The sequence below is a fragment of the Neurospora hispaniola genome, assembly GCF_033458365.1.
Source record: "Neurospora hispaniola strain FGSC 10403 chromosome Unknown B0T23scaffold_1, whole genome shotgun sequence".
Taxonomy (NCBI): domain Eukaryota; kingdom Fungi; phylum Ascomycota; class Sordariomycetes; order Sordariales; family Sordariaceae; genus Neurospora; species Neurospora hispaniola.
The window spans coordinates 556,340-573,647 of record NW_026944406.1 but is presented as its reverse complement, the minus strand read 5'-3'; the positions used below and the strand labels follow the sequence as shown (position 1 = coordinate 573,647).

Genomic DNA, 17,308 nt, shown 5'->3' with positions numbered 1-17,308 from the left:
TCTCTGTTCTCCATCCTGCTCGAATGTTGGTGCGGTGATATAGAAGTTTCGGTTCTATTTTGCCATCAAGCAACACTCCTTTCCCCTCGCGATAACCACTTCGCACCACCTAAATAAATCGAGTTCCTAGGTAGGTACACGCTAAAGATACATGAGTTACCGAAGCCCGGTAGTATATAATAGATAGATACCTACTGAGAAGTGGTATATACATCAAAACCCCAGTCGATGTACATACGTACATAGTCGTGATGACGGTACCGTGAATTTCAATATATCAAGTTCCTACCTACCTACCTATATTTTGGACTATTTGGAAAACTTACCGTAGGTACTTACTTGTACGACATCCTATGCCCTGCGGCAGGCAGTAGGTACCTAGCTAGCTAGTTGTTAAGTACTAGGTACCTACCTCTACTCACTACCTGTTCTCCTATTGTGTACTATAGTCTAAGCTGCTGTAGAGATAGGTATTCATTCGTTGCCATCCAGGCAGTAGTACGCCGCGGGCAGTGTGTGTAGGTAGGCAGCCCACATCATTTCCATCCCACGCCCTGCTCGATTCTTCCGGTTGGTCGGTTTCTTCTTAACAAAGAAGCAACGAAGTAGGTATTCGATTAGGTAGGTAGGAGGCCCGGATCTTTTCAGTTTTCCTCAGTTGTCTGTTGTCTTCTTTCTTTCTTTCTTTCTTCTTCTTTGTTACGGCACTTCAACACTTACCTAGCTAGGTAGTAGCCACGTGGGAATCTACTATGCTACCTGAATCGCAGTTTCGTGACGTAGGTACGGCCCTCGACTCGACACTTATCTACCTAGCCACGTGGGATCTACTATCTACTAATCTACCCGAATTACACGACGAGTTCTGTGACACGCAAGCGGTGCGCCACCACATACATACATATATGTAAGAAGAACATTTACAAGCTCACATCGATACGGCACTCGGGACTTGTTAATACGTACCGAAGAACCTCAATGCATGCATTTTACAGATTGTACCTTTTTTTTTTTTTTTCTTTTTTTTTTTTTTTTTTTTTTTTTTTTGGATTTTAAACATCTCCTTGTTCATATTAAAACTTGAGACTTCCTGTCAATTTACTACGTATCTCGTATCACGGCCCTCAGATATAGGTATACATACACATACACCGAAAGTGAGGTGCCGGTTGCGAAATTTGCGTTGTAACGTAACCCATTCCATCGATCCATGTAACTAACATGTCTGCTGCTTGCTCGCCCAGTATAAAAGTTGCTGTCTGCTCTTCCCCTTTTGTTGACCACTCCCCCAGCCTTCTTCTAAAATGAAAACATGTCCATGAAGCAGCAATGTTTGCGAATCCTTGGCCAGTGTCTTGTCCCGTAGCGGTTCAAGCTGGCCACCCGAATGTTTCTCCCTTGACAAAAGGTGATAATCCAGATGTGGTGAGGAAAAAATGAAGATAAAAATAAGCAACGCCATGATGTTTTGAACACCCAGAAAATGTAATCGTACAACTCCTCCCGTTGCCTGCGACCGAGCATCCAATTCGCAGTTTATCCCATTCTCAATATCACCGCTACTTTTGCCCGATGTGGTGAACTCCTTTCCAAATTCTCGACGCGGCGTGGTTGTTGGCATGTGTGTTTCGCGTTTGGGTGGTTCGAGCGGACGAGGAAGGTTGGTAGATATCTGGTTATCCTCTCGTATTGCGCGGCCGGTCTCAGCGCAACGTCCCCCAATAGCGTGTGGAACGGCATTGTGCAGGCGGAGTGAACGAGAGCGACAGGCGCATTCTCCGGCCAACCGGCCAAACATCCCAGATATTCTTCTCTTGTCTTGCCGCGTGATCGTTGTTTTGTCGCTCCATTCACCTCATGCCCCTTGGCTCAATATGTCCAAATCAGATCGCCTCGACCCTCTCCTTCTCGCTAATGACACTTGAAGCGGCGGTAATAGTTGGCTTGCGCGGCCTCATGACCGCATCCTGGCCAGACATGCGACGGTCGAGCGCGCGCTCAAGCTTGGCGCCCAGAGCAAGTTTCTGCAAGTTGACGCTCTTCTCCTCGGACAGTTGCACGCGCTGCTGCGTCAGCGCCTTGTTTTCCATACGTTCGAGCCCCTTGCCAATGTCGACGATCTGGGCGACGGCGGTGTCGGTGGTGCTGAAGGTAGGCGCGACCGAGGGGGCCATGGAGGCCGCCCTGGAGAGGCGAACCGAGGCGCGGTTTTGGGTCTGGGTTGGGGTGGACATTGTTAGTTCAGGTCGAGGTTGAGTGGGTGGTAGTGTAAAAGTGTAAAGCCAAGTGTTGTAGAGAAGATCCCTATGTGTCTATTTTATGTGTCGGTGCTTGTCGCATCTGTTTTTGCGACTGCGCAACTCTCCCTGGCCTAGTCCTCTCTAGTCCCGGAACGTAGTCAACCCGGCCTAACTCAACGGCCGCGACCACAACAGACAGGGAAGTAAACCTATCGAGGCGCATCTGGAATGGATGGGTAATGGAATTAAGGAAGGGGAATGGATCATCATGCTAGCATGACAATTCCCGCGAAACTTACAGTGGGAGCCATCATAGGACGAGAGGAATCGGCGGAATCAAACGAGGTGGACATGTCGGACGATGGTAAATCAAGGGTCGGGGAGGGATCTCCTTTTTGTTGTCCTTTTGTTCCCTTGCCCACTGGGCGAAAACGTGATGTCGGCTCGATAGGTGCCCGTAGGGGCGTCGCAATCTTGCAGTCCACTGAAACGGCCGAAGCGACGATCAAAGGCGAATAAGGAATGGCGCCGCCGGAGAAGCAGAAGCAACTCAACCAGCAAGGTTTACCGAACGCGGTGGTGATGGGCGCTGGAAGAGAGCGTGGGCTGGTCGCTGGCTGGAGCAGTCTGGTCGGTGTTTCGAATCGCTAAATGACCTGAATGGGGAAAAGGACGGCTCCTGCAGGGTCTGGTTTGGTCGATGGCGCTACGTTCGCGACTAGTCGTCTTGTCTCCTGGCTGGGCGAGTGTAGGAAAGTCACAAACGGATGGGATTTCGGGGGGGGGGGGGGGGGGGGGGTGTGGAATGAGTGACAGGATGCGCTCGCAAATGAACGGAAGAGAAGTGGAGAGGGAGAGAGATTGGCGGAGCGACTGTTTTGGCAGGTCCGGGTCTGGACTTATACGACGAACAGGCCAACGCAGTTCCCCCCAACGACTGGCATTCTGGACAAATGCAATTCAACCTGGGAAAGAATGGGTGGGCAACCTCAAGAGACCTAGCATTACTTAGCCTTGAAGTGATCAGGCAATTAATTATTCAACAAAGTCGAGTTCGGATCATATTCGGACTGTCACTGTCACGATGCTAATCACCAACATGGATGTTGTGCAACACAACGAACGACATGGGGGCACGCACCTGGACCTCGCTGGAACTTTTCATGTCCACTTGCTATACACTAGTATACGCCGCTGGAGTTTTTATGGGCGCGATCCGGCAGGCACAACTGTAGGCACCCTCAGTCCAATGGGATCGGACCCCGTCTTTATCCCTTCGTCAACTGGCGTCAGGGGCATCACAGTTGCCATGTGGCATGGCTTGACAAAGTGCCGAGCCAGAATTGTTCCTCTCTTTCTCTCATTCGTTGCCTGCCAATTCCATTCGTTCAACGGGCGCGTTAGCGTTGATTTCCTTGCAGAATGATGGCCAGGGCTTTTATCAAGGTGACGAGGGCATTTGGCAGTTTGGGGAACCCAAAGCCGAGTGTCACGACATTCATTCCATCAATTCAATGCGTCACGGCGCAGCCCGTTTTGAGACTGAAGGACGGGCTGCTTGATGGTGATCTGCTCATGATGATCTCCCGGAGTTATCAGCTCCATGACCTAGTTTGGATCCGGGTTTCGGTTGCTCGGAGACTGTACCGATGATGATTTTCCCATGACAACACAAAAATGCCTCATTCGTCATGGCAAAGATGAACTTTGGGATCGATTAGACTTTTATTTTGTTTCCTCTTACATAGGTACTCCCTTGGATGGCCCGATTGTATCGAGGTGGGCGGAGCGGGACCACTGCAAGCAATGGACTCCTCTCGGTGGAACCCCTCCACAACTCCAGGTCAGGTCCAGGTCTCGTCGTCGTGCAGTGATGCGTTTCAAAGTCCCCACCAAATACTGCAACCGCACCTCATGCGCAGCAGTCGTCGGTTATCCTCTTCGAGGCCCCTCCGGTGCTTATCTTCTTTCTGTTGATTTTCTTTTCGGACAGCCCGAGATGGAGAGGGATGCGCGATGGCGGGAAGGTTCCTGTTTACGGCCTCATTTCCTCACGATGTTGTTTCACTCGGTTGAGGCAGACGAGTGCTACATAATGGCAATATCACGGTCGGTATATGGAAGGGATCCCTTCCTCCTCACTTCCAGAGCCTGTCGATAACTCAGTACCGAGATGTCGTTGTCAGGGAATGCTGATCGGTTATCTGTAGCCCTCAAGATTGGATCCGGTAACCGGTTGAGAGCTCTTTCATGCAAACCAACGGGTGATAGAGTTGGGAACGCACTGACAGCCGTGGTGAAACTGGATCTTTGTTCGGAGAAGAGCCATGTGGTTTGTGATTGCATGTCATCCTGGCACGTGGAAAGGGTGATGCCACGTACAACATTGGGTGCTTGGCTACAGTAATGTGCCCTGTTAATGCTAAGCCCCCTTAATGCAAAAAGCCCCCCTTTTGCTAAAGATTTCGGCTGCCCGCATTCCCTCTGGTGGTGAAGACTGCTAACTGCTAATTGTAATACTGACGGGGGGGATTTGCATTAATAGGGATCTGATTTAGGTAGGCAGGACGAATAGCGGCGGTGCGAGAGGGTCGAAGTGACCCACCTTTAGGGTAATCGACCCGTAATCTAGTAGCCCCACAGTATATATTGGTCTGTACACTAGTACCATCCTTTACAAAAGCCCCCCTTTTGTAAAGAAATCTGGCTGCCGGCATTAATTGTATTAACAGGGCACATTACTGTACATCTCGTTATCGTCGTCAAGTGTGTAGCCGAATGTACAATTCAATACTAGTTTGTTTATTAGTTTGGTTCTTGGGACAGGGGTGCTTAATAGGGGGAAAGTGGTCTGTGTACGATTTCTTATTGGTTAGATTATTGGATAATAGACCGGGTACGTGCTTAGTCATTATTGATATAGGATAATAACTAGGGGGTCAAGTGCTATATAGGTGCCCTACCGCGCCTACGGGAGTGTAGGACTCCCTTTTAGGTTAGATTATAGGGGATTATAGCGTTTACCCGTGCTTAGAAGCCCCTTAACTGTGCTTAACCGTACTAAAAGAATTGTAATTTAAACGCTTTTAATAGAGTGCAATCTCTAAATAGCCTTATTCAAATAATTAAACGGGGAATCGATTAGATTAGTTAGAATTAGTTAGAATTAATCGTTCGATTCTATAGGTTAAAGAGGCTAAATTTCCCTTTCGTTAATTAGATTCTTATTTATTTATATATATATATTCTTATATATCCTTATTATAGTATTATATATTATTTGTCCGTTTCACTCCAATTTTTTCTTATTTTATTATTTTATTTAGTTAATTAAATCGCTTCGATACTCCTATTATAGTCCGTAAACTTCCTTAGTTCGTTAAACAAATTAATTAGGAGGTTAAGATTAATTTAACGAACCCTATTTTTTTTAATAAGTATAATTTTTATTTTAATAAAAAAATAGATTTTAATAGCTACAATTCTAGTACTTCCTCTTCTAATTACTTTAATAATAATAATAATAATAATTTTGCTAGTCCCCTTATTATAGTACCTCCCGGGTAAGTAATTAGAAAGATTGTTTTAAATTGTTTTAATATATTACTTTATTTTTAGGAATAGCGCAACCGTTGTACTCTAGTAGTTATAGAAGTAGTTACCCCCCTCCGCAATATTATTAATTTAATAGCCGAATTTAATAAAGAGAATAAACCTTCAATTTATTACCCTCGCTACCTAGGCCTTCGCTTTTATTTTCCGATTATATTTGGTAAGTTAATCTTTTTAATTATATAAATCTTATATTAATAATAATCTAGTTACTTTAATATATTAGACTAGTATTTTAATAGCGTCCGGCGCGCTTAGCCTAATTATTTTACTTTTCTATAATTGAGCTAGTCTAGTATTTTTTACTCCCGGCTTTAAGGGCCCTACACTGCTGCCGATTAATTATCTCCCTTCTTGTGCCCCTCTCGCGTTTATTGTTAATGTTAATAACCTTTCCTTTACTTAGTATTATATCGGTTTAATTAAGAAATCTTTGCCTACTTCGTACAAGGAGTGGATTATAATTAAAACCCTTTGATTTTATAGTAAAATAATAGTACTTTAGATTGTTTGTTCTTTTAATATTATAGAGCGGTAGGTATTATATATTATTATTGTACGTGCCTAGCCCGGATACGGATTATATAGTTGTCCGAATATTATACCGCCCGAAGTTTGCTAAATTATTGCTAAATTTTTATAGATTCTACAGTAATTTAAATATTTCTTACTATAATTTAAGGTTTATAAAGCGCTCCCAGTTTTAGAATTATATAGCGTCCGTACTATTTAGAATACTATATAATAATCTAGCGCCCGTCGGATCTTTTAATTAGTCCGCTAACCCTTATCTCCTAAAAATTAATAAACTCACTTACAATTTACCTTGCGTTAGGCAGGGTTAATAATGTTCTAATAGGAAAATTAGATCTAGTCTAACGAAATTTGGGTTAATAGCTTTAATTCTAAGCATAAATATATTACTATATTCCCGGGAAAAGACTTTAATAACCTCGTTTAAATCTATTAGAGAATTAATAGCTAGATGTTTTAGGGGTGTTTTACCGGTAGTATTAAGGGGCTTTATTTAATTTAAGATAAGAAATAGGGTAAAATTAATTTTATTAATTATTAAGAACGTATTTTACTATTATTTTATTCTTTTTATTTCGCAGACTATAACTGGATAGTATAATAGGATAACATTCCTATTTATACTTTTTGTATAATAAAAGCGGTAATGAAGGAGTTATTTCTAATGGATAAATAAATTACGTAGTTAGTTTACTTATTTAATTTGAACCCTATTAAGTATGTATAGTTTTGGATAAAGTATTGGATTGAATATATTTATTTAATTAGATTAATTGGTAATACCTTTAAAGAGGTTATTAAAGAGGTATAGGTTACTTGCTTTGAGTTTTATATAAAAAAATTAGTGTATTTAATGTTTAAGTGGTTGCGTTCTGTTATTGTAGTGAATAGTGGATATATTGGCTATTAAAATCTGATATTTTAAATCCCTGTTTTTGCACCTTATTTTCCTTGTTTTTAATGTTAAATAATGTATAATGGTGTTTATAGTGTGTTAGTTTTACTTCAAATTGGCTTGAAATAAATAGATTCTATTGGTTATGTATCCTTGTTTTCTACCCCTGCTTGTATCGAGCTAATAAATAAATTAGGGTTAGATTGTATATAGTTTACCCAGTCACGATCATTGAGGACACACGCCGCGGCCACAACCCCGGGACCAGCAAATGCACATCACCGTGCCGCACCCAGCTTTCACCACCATCCGGTGCTCTGCCCGCCCCATCCTTGCACAGATATCAGATCAGATGGAAGCGAGGCGTTGCACAGACGGTACAGCACGTGGCACGACAAGGACAAATAAGACGTCGGGTGATTCCATTCGGGGGGACGACGACGGGTTTAGAAACCAATTCCCACTTGGCGCTCCCATGGCGAGATGTCTTTGTCTGCACGTCGTACGGGGGCGCCATCATCTCTGAAGATAGAAAACATAATCTCAGTATCGACAGTCCGTAGAAAACGATCATCGAGTTATCGTACTCCCCGAATGGGTTGTTGGCTTCCATTTCCGTGCATGTTGGCCGGATATCGACGATCATCGAAGTCTCGGGTAACTCATACAAATGCCAGAAGTAACCTCCATCATGTACCATCAACCCATCGCCAACGCTGTATCGTTGAACTACTGTGGTTCAACCTCGCATGAAATGGATATTGAGATGACCCGAAGTGAACAGGCAACCGAGGCACTGAATGAGGGGATTGCGAGCGAACATGCTTCAATCACGCCTAGCAGTCCCCTAACCCTACACCAAGTTTCATTGGTGGTCGGCGAAGATGCGGGGGGGCTGAATTGCCCGGACTGTAGTGGGTTCATACTGCCGTAGTGGGCTTGCTCGCCGTTCTTGCCTGTTCTTGGCCACGTTCTTGCCGCAGATCGTCAGTGACCACCACCAGAAGGCGGTTGACTAGCCGCTCTTGCTTCAAGCGAACTGCCGTGATCGTACGATTGACGTCAATGTTCTTGCCCGAGACTGGAAATGGCAACACCTTCCGCTTGGATGAGCTTTGCGACTGAACCATTTACGACTTCCTCCCAAAATCCACGCCAATCTGTCCGACTCAAGCTGAGTTCTGTGCTTCCCTTCACATCACGTTGCTCTTTCCCCCAAACACTTCAAGTACGCGAGTATCAGTCTGCATCGATTCCTTGCTGCCGAGGAACTTGTGCACGTTTGAGAGATACCTAACCGGACTTCTCCCCTGCTTTCCCATTTCTCTCCTTCTTTCTTTTTCAACCTCTCTACCCCTCCTCACCACCTCTCGTTCTTGATGATGTCAACTTGTCCGACTCCAACCCCCACCAATTGTCTACCACAAACCATGGTTGTGCAGCTTCCTCGCTGTTAACCCTATCCCGGATAGCATCAACACCAAAGGTTCTGCTATGGGCAAACAAAGACCCAAATATTCCCAGCATCACCCCAACTTCGCACACAGTCTGGTTACACATGCAGGGCCCTCGAAAGTGGAAAGTACGCTGCCGACTTGGACCGATTGAGACTGTTTGACACACATGTCGGTCTCACAAGAGATGCCGGCTTCACCGCTTGCCCACATGCGATAGCTTCATATTGATTAGGTACCATTCATCATTCCCGTGGCGGCAGGCCAGTGCTTGTCAAGAGAATCCACATCAGCATTGGTCCTGTTCTTTATTATTCCTTTACTGCCCGCTTACCCACCTCACTCCACTTCCACTGGTCTTCTCTCCCGTTCCCGTCTTCACCACCAACACTGCCGTGTTGGCATCAACATGACTTCCACCACGCAAACACGGCACGCAATAGGTCAGGACCTTCTTACACTGCAAGACAACAGGCATGACTGCCATGGTTGTCAACCGCATCAACACTACAACCCACTCAATTACGCCACCTTGGTCATTTACGTAGCAAGACCATTCGAGATCATGAGCACCAAAGACGAAGAAGCGAAGTTGGAGATATTTCATTAAGGCTCAATCATCGGTTATGATGACACAACAAAAAGCAAACGCACACGTCAAGACCCTGTCGCCCAGAGCCTGCCGACCGAAAATCCCAGATTACAAAATTCGGATCCAGAACCCGCCGAAGATTAACAACAAAAAAACCGAACCAAAATAACGCCGTTGGTGTTGCTGTTGCTTTCCCCACCATTCATTTATCCATCCTTCCAGTTGTCAAATCACGGTCCTTTCCTTTTGTGCGCCCTTGATACATGCTGGCCGTATGCTCTGAAAAACAATCGACGCCGCCCAACTCCAAGACGTGGTTTATGAGGTACCCACGGGTATCATCAAAGAGAAGGCAACCTCCCACTTTTGGCTCCAAAGTCCAATGACTCGCACCAAAAAAAGCAATGCATCCGCCGGCATGACGTCCGGCTTCTCGTGTTCGCACAAACATTCCTCCTCGGGACACTGCAATTGGCTAGTGCCTCCGGGACCTCGACTTCGACGACGACTCCTTGTTGTGCTTCTTTTCCTTCCCGCTGTAGTCCAGCGCAATGTCGTAGGATGTCGACTGTCCGACCTCCTCTGCGGTCATGGATACACCATCTCTGGGGTCCCTGGTACCGCGCTTGCTGGAATCCTTTCTCTTCTTCCGAGAGCTTTCGGCACTCGAGCCGGGGGCAGGTGCTGGTCTGTCTGTTAGCTTATTGCTACCAATATCCGAGGTCTCAGGTCACTGGAGGAGGGTCCACCACATACCTTCCCTGGGACAGTTCCTGCAGCAATTGTGATCGCAGGTCTGGATGTACTGCCATTCGTTGGTGAGGGCATTTCTTTCCCATCGCGGGTTAGGCAGCATGCCGTCACACCACCCGGTCGTGTTTGGGGAGCCGCATTGGCAGCATGTCCAGTTGCCGTTGGTGTTCTTGAAGTCACAGTTCTGCAAGGGACAACCGGCGTTTGAGGGCTGTTCTTTGGCCATGGTCGTGTTGCTGCATTGCTCTTGGTATCCCGTATTGAGGTCGATCTTGGCTGCCGGGCAATAGTGCCAGTGCAGCGAAGTATGGCCGCATGAATGTCCGGCGGGGTGTCCGTGGCACATCTTGATGATATTTGGACGAACGGTGATGTCTTGATGATCTTTGTATTTTGAGGTTGTTCTGATGTTGCCACTCGGTGTGTGCAAGGTGCGTTCTTACTCGGAAGGTAGGCTTGTATTTGTCTTGTCAGAGCGTGCTGCTAACTTCTTGTTGTAGATGCTTATCGTGGCCTGGATCTTGTGATCTCTGTCGTCGTTTCGTTTCGGTGGTTCAGAGGCCAGTTATATAAACGATTTCGCTCAGCTTTCGCTTGAGCATAACCGGAGTATTCCTTAGTTTTCCATGCTCCGAAGCTTTTCGGAAAAGCTAAAGATAAGTCAAAGGCCTGAATCCTTGCCGCTCCAACACCAACATCCAGGAGTAGTGTGACCAGGCGGCCGGCTTCACGTCCTCCGATGTGTGTGAAGGGAGAGGCTGATGGGGTCATTGGTCTTCGGATTTCAGGGTATTGCCAAGCCAAGTGGGTTAACAGAAACCTACACGCCTTGGGATCGCAACACAAATTGCGTGTCCTTCATATCGAAAGCCAAAGGTACACAGGGGTACATTTCGGATGTTAGGGGTGCGCCTCACTTCGTGTCGACGAATCATGTCTCGGGAAGCACGCCAAGCGTGTGCGGCCAAGCGACCACCCTCCAGTGGTTTCGATTCACGACCAACTCGCCGGATACCGTGAATCAACGAGTCTTTGCTTGGTAGGATTCCACGAAAGGCCCCCCGATCCCTACGGCTGCCGCACATTGCTTCTTAGCTACTCGAATCAACTGACATCATTCAGCTGAATGGGATCTCGACTTCGACAATGCGACATGCAGAGCAAGATGGCAACCAAAGCATCACGTCCCTGGAATATCATTTTTCAGGGGACCGCCTCCTAGCAAGCATCTCTTGCATAACCACGCACGATGTTCCGCGCAAAATCGCCCAGTGCGGAGCCCATGAGAACTACTTCCCACTTCGTTACTTCCTTTCTGATCATCATGTTTGTGCTGGCTCAGCAGCATCATGGCAGCAGTTGGCGCGGAGCTATGCCGGACCGTGTTGGAGCAGCATTGCCTCCATCTCTCGACCAACGGCCTCACGCCGTTCCATCTCGAGAATCGGTTTTCTTTCACTTTACCCGGGTTATCCTTGCAATCTTTCCAATCCTCGAGTCCAGCAGACAGACACAGTATACGACATGTCGAGCATCACAGCCGAGACAAGTCGTCGTCCGGTTGCTCACCATTCTCAAATCCACATGACAGTTTGGACTCACGCTTTGTGTCTCGCACGGCCAACACCTGAATGCTGGTCTCCAAGATCCTCTTTTTTTGGCGCACATCTATTTGCCACGCGCGACGAGCAACTCCTTAACGAGCTAGCAACCGTTGCCGAGTCATCTGGTGCCTCGGAGTCTCCAGTTTTGTCCTCGTGGGATCTCCTTCGCCTCCCACAAACCCAGACTGAACCGAGCCTTTTTCATATCTACACGCCGTGCTCATGGTTACCGTGGGAATGCAACACGGTCATTAACGGCTTTCTCCACTTCCAGATTCGAGGCATCGCATCCTGCCCGAATCCCCACTCTCTGCTGCAGGCTATGGCAGCGAGGGCCTATGTTATTCACACCGGTCGTGGGTTGGTGGTAAACTGCGCGGTCATTCCACTGGCTTAATGGGCTTGACCGGACTTGGTCGCCCTCCTTCGGTCTGATTACTCTGCCTTCGCCGACGGCTTCGCACTGGGATCATAAACGTCTTCGACAACGGTGGATTGGCATCTGAAAAGCCCTTTCGGTCATCCATGTCGTGCCAGTGCTATCATTTGCAGGTGTTGTGATGCAGACGCTGGCATATATTGGATGGCTGCGCTGTCGGGAAAGACATCAAGTCGGCTGAACAAGTTTCATTGGTGTCGACACAACTTGGGATAGAGATCTGGCAACAAGACTCCTGCTGCCTTGTCCCAGTGATTTGGGCTTCTCTCTCCTTTCTTTTTCCATTCGGAAGACATCCTCTCCGGTGACTTACCATCCTTGACAATCACCCGTAACCATCTTGGGAAGGGCTCCGAAACTTCCCTAATTTGCTAAGGAAATATTCGCATCACCACCAGTGGCTGTTACAGTCACGGATGTCCCACTTTCCGGGGGTATGGCTCAATAGCGCAGTCGCGAATCGTGAGATAGCGTCAAGCCGTCGGCTGTGATGGATTTCGGTAAACGTCTCCCCCAGCTGGTGTTCTCGGTCTGATGAAGATCCACATGATGCCGTTGCGGAGGTTCGGTGATTCTTCCCGGATACTGTGGGCTTGTCAATAATTTCAGCTTCCTGTCAATGCTCTCGGCTCATGGTGTCAGGACCTCTATAGACCGAGTAGATGGGTTGTTATCATGCCTCTCACTGCACCCTACCACGTTTCGCTAAGTACGATTCCAGTTGCCGGTGCGAATCACTGGCAGCGGTTGGGACTAACATGACGTTGCGATGAATTGAACAGTCACAACGTTGTCTGGAAATGTGGACAGTTTCAGGCGAATGTCGCATTGAGGTTGACTGTTCTGACATCAGTGTTTCTCGGCCCAAGGTATTACTCCAATTCACGTTGAAATTGTTGAGTTGATAACGGGACGTGTAGTTGCTCCTTGTCGGCGTGAACCAACAACCGCGCTTTCGGAGGTTTAAACTACACAGTACGCTTAGTGCCCCTTTCGACGCAATATCAGCACGTTTGGGGCTAATGCGATAATCCCCGCAAGGGAGATTTCCGGCGAAATTAGTTCAGCAAGATCGTGAGCTACTGCAAAGTACAAGGTAAGTCGCCCACCCCTAGATCAAATTGACCAGCCCCGGCGCCCTGAAAGACTGTCGATACCCGGCCCCAGATCTCGCAGTTGCCAATAAGGCACTGCGACTCGACCAATATGCAGTGGCCGTGCATTACGGTTTGGTTACACAATCAAAGGCTTTCAAGCCCATCAAGATTGTGAGGAAAATGAGTGGTCAATCAGCCCATCTCCCAAGAGTGTAAGCCTGTGCCACCAGTCAAACAGGCTGTCGGTGACGGAAGAAGCAGGGGCCCTTAGCATGGTCGTTCCAGGTCCTCGGTCCTGGGTGCATTTCCCGAATTCGCTAGCATCCACGGCCGATCTCGAGTGATGACTGGGACCCCTGATCCGACCAGCATGATCAGAGAATGGACGAGACATCGATACACAAGGCGGATTTCTGATGGACAATGGCTGATGCCCGGGGATGGGATCTCAAAAGCCGCTTTCTCTACCCATCGTCCCTGTTATTTGGCGGATCGGTCAATCGATAAGGCAATGGGAAAAAAAGCATGGTCATTTCAAATCGGGCAAGTACCACAGTAACGGTAAAACACGAAACAAGGCACGCATGGCAGGCCTCCGTCACCTCGCGCGGGAGAAACGACGATGAGCCGCCATTCCGCTACTGGTTAGTTGCCCGGTTTGCTTCCCATTGATCCATCCCGCTGTTTCCATTCCTCCCCTCTAATCATCACCCTCGGACTCTCCACCAATCCCCCGTCTTCTACCCCCCTTCTAGTGTAAGCCCATACCTTAGCCTCGGTTCTCGGAGACTGCCCCGGTGTACCGCAGAGCTTGCGATTTGTCGCCCGCTCCTGTCTTGCCCCTGCGTTGCCCCCATGTTCTCAGATCCCATCCTTCGTTTCCCCCAATGTCCCAGTGGCTTTGAACCGATGCGGCATACGACGCAAGACGTATGTGCACGGGTTGCACCGTACATGATGTGAGATGCTAGCCATGATGATGGTGACGAGGATGGTGAAGATCTCCCATGCATGCTGCAAACATCTGGAAATGGTATGCGACCTTTCGGCTGTTCTTTCCTGTCCTGATCAAAGTCCTCGTTCGGCTCGTCTACTCGTCCAGTTCGCCTCGCTGTGATTGGAATGAAAAGCCGGGGCACATGCGAACATGTTTCCGGCTGGACGGACTACTGTCCCCGTTCCGATGTGAGGGAGGTATTCATGACGCTCCTCATGTGCAGCAATGCCTTGAGGGTCTGCGCTCGGGATTCACCCGGTTCGCTATGGCAGTACTCTGTTTTCCAAGCTTTACTGCGCACCCTGGTTCATGGGTACTCCCTCATGCTGGCTGAAGAGATCTCCTGATCCTGTCTTGTGATGTCAACGACACAGTCTTTTAGCCCAGAAGTCTGTCGATGTACACAGGGCAGAGAAATTCACGTGTCCTTGGTCTTTGTACTACATCCCTGATCCCCACTCACCCGTATATCCTTGGTAACTGGAACCATCAGAGTGGCAGCGAGAATGGGCACGAGTACAGTATGTCAGTCTCAGGCTTAGACCCATAACACCTGAATGAAGGGTCCATCCATGGACTGACGGAGGATTCGACATTAAGCAGCAGACATCAGAGTCACAATTATCGGACACTTACATGAACTCCAAACGGGTATTGGCAGAATCTCTGACCGGCCTGCCTCACTTGTCATGCGTCAGTAACGTATATGGCATTGACTTTGAACGCGAGTTGATAGATGATCAGTCCGGTGATAAATGGGCAAGAGGATGAGACATTTCCATCAGTAATGGAACCGACTCACCTGCCTGTCAGCCTCCCCACGGTTTCGAGTTCCAGCAGTTTTATTCCCATGATCCCGGCCACCGGCCACCAGGCTACTGGCAGCTCACAGGCACGCGGTTCTATGGTAGGGAGGGCGATCTGCACCTTTGTAAAAACATGATAGCTAGCAGCTTCAAGACAACCTCGAGCCTGCTGCGGAATTTTGTCTTCTCGTTGGAGATGAACCAAGCGAACTGGACTTGTCCATAACAAGAAAAGACAGATCAACACTAAGGATCCTACCGCTTAGCGCAACTCACTACCATAGGTGAGTTCTCGCGGGCCGTCTGCAGGGCTCAACTCAAACTCCAACCACCTCTTCACAACGTCCTCGTACTCGTTGGGGTCCTAAGGTATGGTGCCCATACGTTCATGTCTGCTTTCGCCGCTTGCTGGAAGCCTGACATGTGTACGCCGGCCGCAGCAACATGTGGGTGACGATGGGATGGGCACCTACAGCTAGCGTGATATGGTCTGGAGATTACATCCTGGAACCCGGTCCCGGAGTTCTCCATCATGGTTGACCAGATGCGAACAGACTCTGTTCCGCTGACCGCCCCCGATGTCCTTGTTGCCCGAAGATTGAGACATTCCCGGCGCAGAAATGCCCCACTTATGCCGTTCGTGGTCCCGGATAGGCATGGGTGTTCATTACCAAGCTAGAGGTAAGCACCACAGCCACGTGCTTAAACTCTTTTGAGGATCGTACTAAAGTAGGCAGCTAAGCTCGCTAAGCAACCCCCCAGGGCACTTCGCTCGCTCCCTGATCCCGGATCTCCGGATATTTCAAGAGCAGGTGGTAGTTGTGCACCAATTGGTGCTGTTAGTACTACGGCTTTCACACCCGGATTCTCACTAGCACTTTAAGGGCATATCAAGGCCTCTATCACACCGAATACCCACGCCATACCTGATTCACACATGCACATGTCCGTCCCTTCGTTTAGCACTCGAAGTAAGATCGGAAAGAGAAAGATCCGGCTTGGAAATCACACCAATTCCCATCTTCTATTGTCCATTCCTATTTCCGACTGGGACCGGCATCCTAGATCTCTTCTTATGCCCGGAGGTTTGAGACAAGCGTGAGGAACTTCCTCTGTCAAAGATATCAAACCCCACTGTCGCTTCATGGCACCCATGACGTTGAGCTGCGAGCGTGAGCCGTGAAGGGCTGTATGGCCAATGGTAAACCTAGGAATTAAGTCCGCGTGGGAAGAGCTCTCCCAAGCATACTTACCTACTGTGTATGGAAATTACCGACCTCTTAGGTTTTACACTCGATGTACGTAATATAGTTCCCCGATTTGGAAGTGTGGAATCCTTCAATGGGACCTAAGATCCAGGTAGTTGGTCATTGGTTAAACTCACGAGTCTCGAACACCTTACTACGCAATCTCAAGCGGTACTTTATGGTACAAGCTGGAGGTGGACCGCCTCTATGCGACTTTACCCATTGCGTGACCCATGTTCGTTAGGAGTTAGGAGGCTAGGAACTTCTAGCACCTGGCTTGACCAATCGCATCTTTAACCGCCCGCTATTTATTCAGCCATCTTTGATCGTGCATATCTACCTAGGTAGGTACCTACCCTCAGCTAGGTACCTGGCTGTGCACAGCTTCAGTAGCTCTAGCTGTTGATGGCCGATCCAACTCTGCCAACCAAACCGACCCAGTAAAGCCGATCCAGTAAAGCCGATCCAGTAAAGCCGGGCAAGCTAAGCTACCTACATTTACACTACCCTCAGCTGAATTACAAGCAAGATACCTAGGTACCTACGTACCTAGCTGATGTAAGAAAACAAATGTCTCAGATACTCTTCAACCGCAGATGGAGCTTGGATCTTACCTCTACCTTACTTACCTACCCCATTGTGGACAGTTCCCAAGAGAGAGAAGAAATAAAAAAAATGACAAGTCACTTTGGGGATTATCCTGGGTGACGGACATCTCCACGGAACTAGGTAGGTAGGTACCTGGAGGTATGAACGCATTTTCCTGACGATATCGTGTTCTCGTTCTGTGCTGCGTGCATCATTTATTGGCTGGGTCCTGCCGGATGTACTTCTCTGCTCGGATTACATACCAATTATCGGTCATCTCCCTCACCCCCCAAATTCTTGGGGAAGGAAAGCTGAGCTGTAGGTAAGCTCGATAAGATAGGCACCAGTAAGGAGGGAGAACTAATTGAATAGCGTAGGCAATCAGCAAGTAGGTATAGTCGTCTTACTCTTTATTACTACCTAAAAAAAAAAAAAAAAAAAAAAAAAGGA

General features: G+C 47.9%; 5 protein-coding genes across 5 annotated transcripts; 1 reads left to right on the top strand and 4 right to left on the bottom strand.

The window, feature by feature from the left end:
* Positions 1-1,883: 1,883 nt before the first annotated feature.
* On the bottom strand, positions 1,884-2,593 carry B0T23DRAFT_424404 (uncharacterized protein; the record flags this gene model as incomplete). The annotated part of the gene is made up of 2 exons (XM_062839851.1): positions 1,884-2,216; positions 2,540-2,593. The coding sequence occupies 2 exons, from the start codon at positions 2,591-2,593 to the stop codon at positions 1,884-1,886; spliced, it is 387 nt and encodes a 128-aa protein (XP_062696493.1).
* A 7,209-nt stretch (positions 2,594-9,802) lies between these two features.
* On the bottom strand, positions 9,803-10,426 carry B0T23DRAFT_348608 (uncharacterized protein; the record flags this gene model as incomplete). The annotated part of the gene is made up of 2 exons (XM_062836017.1): positions 9,803-10,020; positions 10,084-10,426. The coding sequence occupies 2 exons, from the start codon at positions 10,424-10,426 to the stop codon at positions 9,803-9,805; spliced, it is 561 nt and encodes a 186-aa protein (XP_062696492.1).
* Positions 10,427-10,505: 79 nt separating this feature from the next.
* On the bottom strand, positions 10,506-11,038 carry B0T23DRAFT_2669 (uncharacterized protein). Its single transcript, XM_062834215.1, has one exon. It carries the CDS (start codon positions 10,849-10,851, stop codon positions 10,585-10,587), a length of 267 nt encoding a protein of 88 aa, XP_062696491.1. The 5' UTR covers positions 10,852-11,038; the 3' UTR covers positions 10,506-10,584.
* Positions 10,827-12,154, top strand: B0T23DRAFT_2603 (uncharacterized protein). Its single transcript, XM_062834202.1, has one exon. It carries the CDS (start codon positions 11,227-11,229, stop codon positions 12,079-12,081), a length of 855 nt encoding a protein of 284 aa, XP_062696490.1. The 5' UTR covers positions 10,827-11,226; the 3' UTR covers positions 12,082-12,154.
* Positions 12,155-16,047: 3,893 nt separating this feature from the next.
* Positions 16,048-16,371, bottom strand: B0T23DRAFT_309232 (uncharacterized protein; the record flags this gene model as incomplete). The annotated part of the gene is made up of 2 exons (XM_062834507.1): positions 16,048-16,210; positions 16,301-16,371. Coding segments are annotated over 2 exons (234 nt in total), but the record flags the coding sequence as incomplete, so codon positions are not given.
* Between the last annotated feature and the right edge of the window lie 937 nt (positions 16,372-17,308).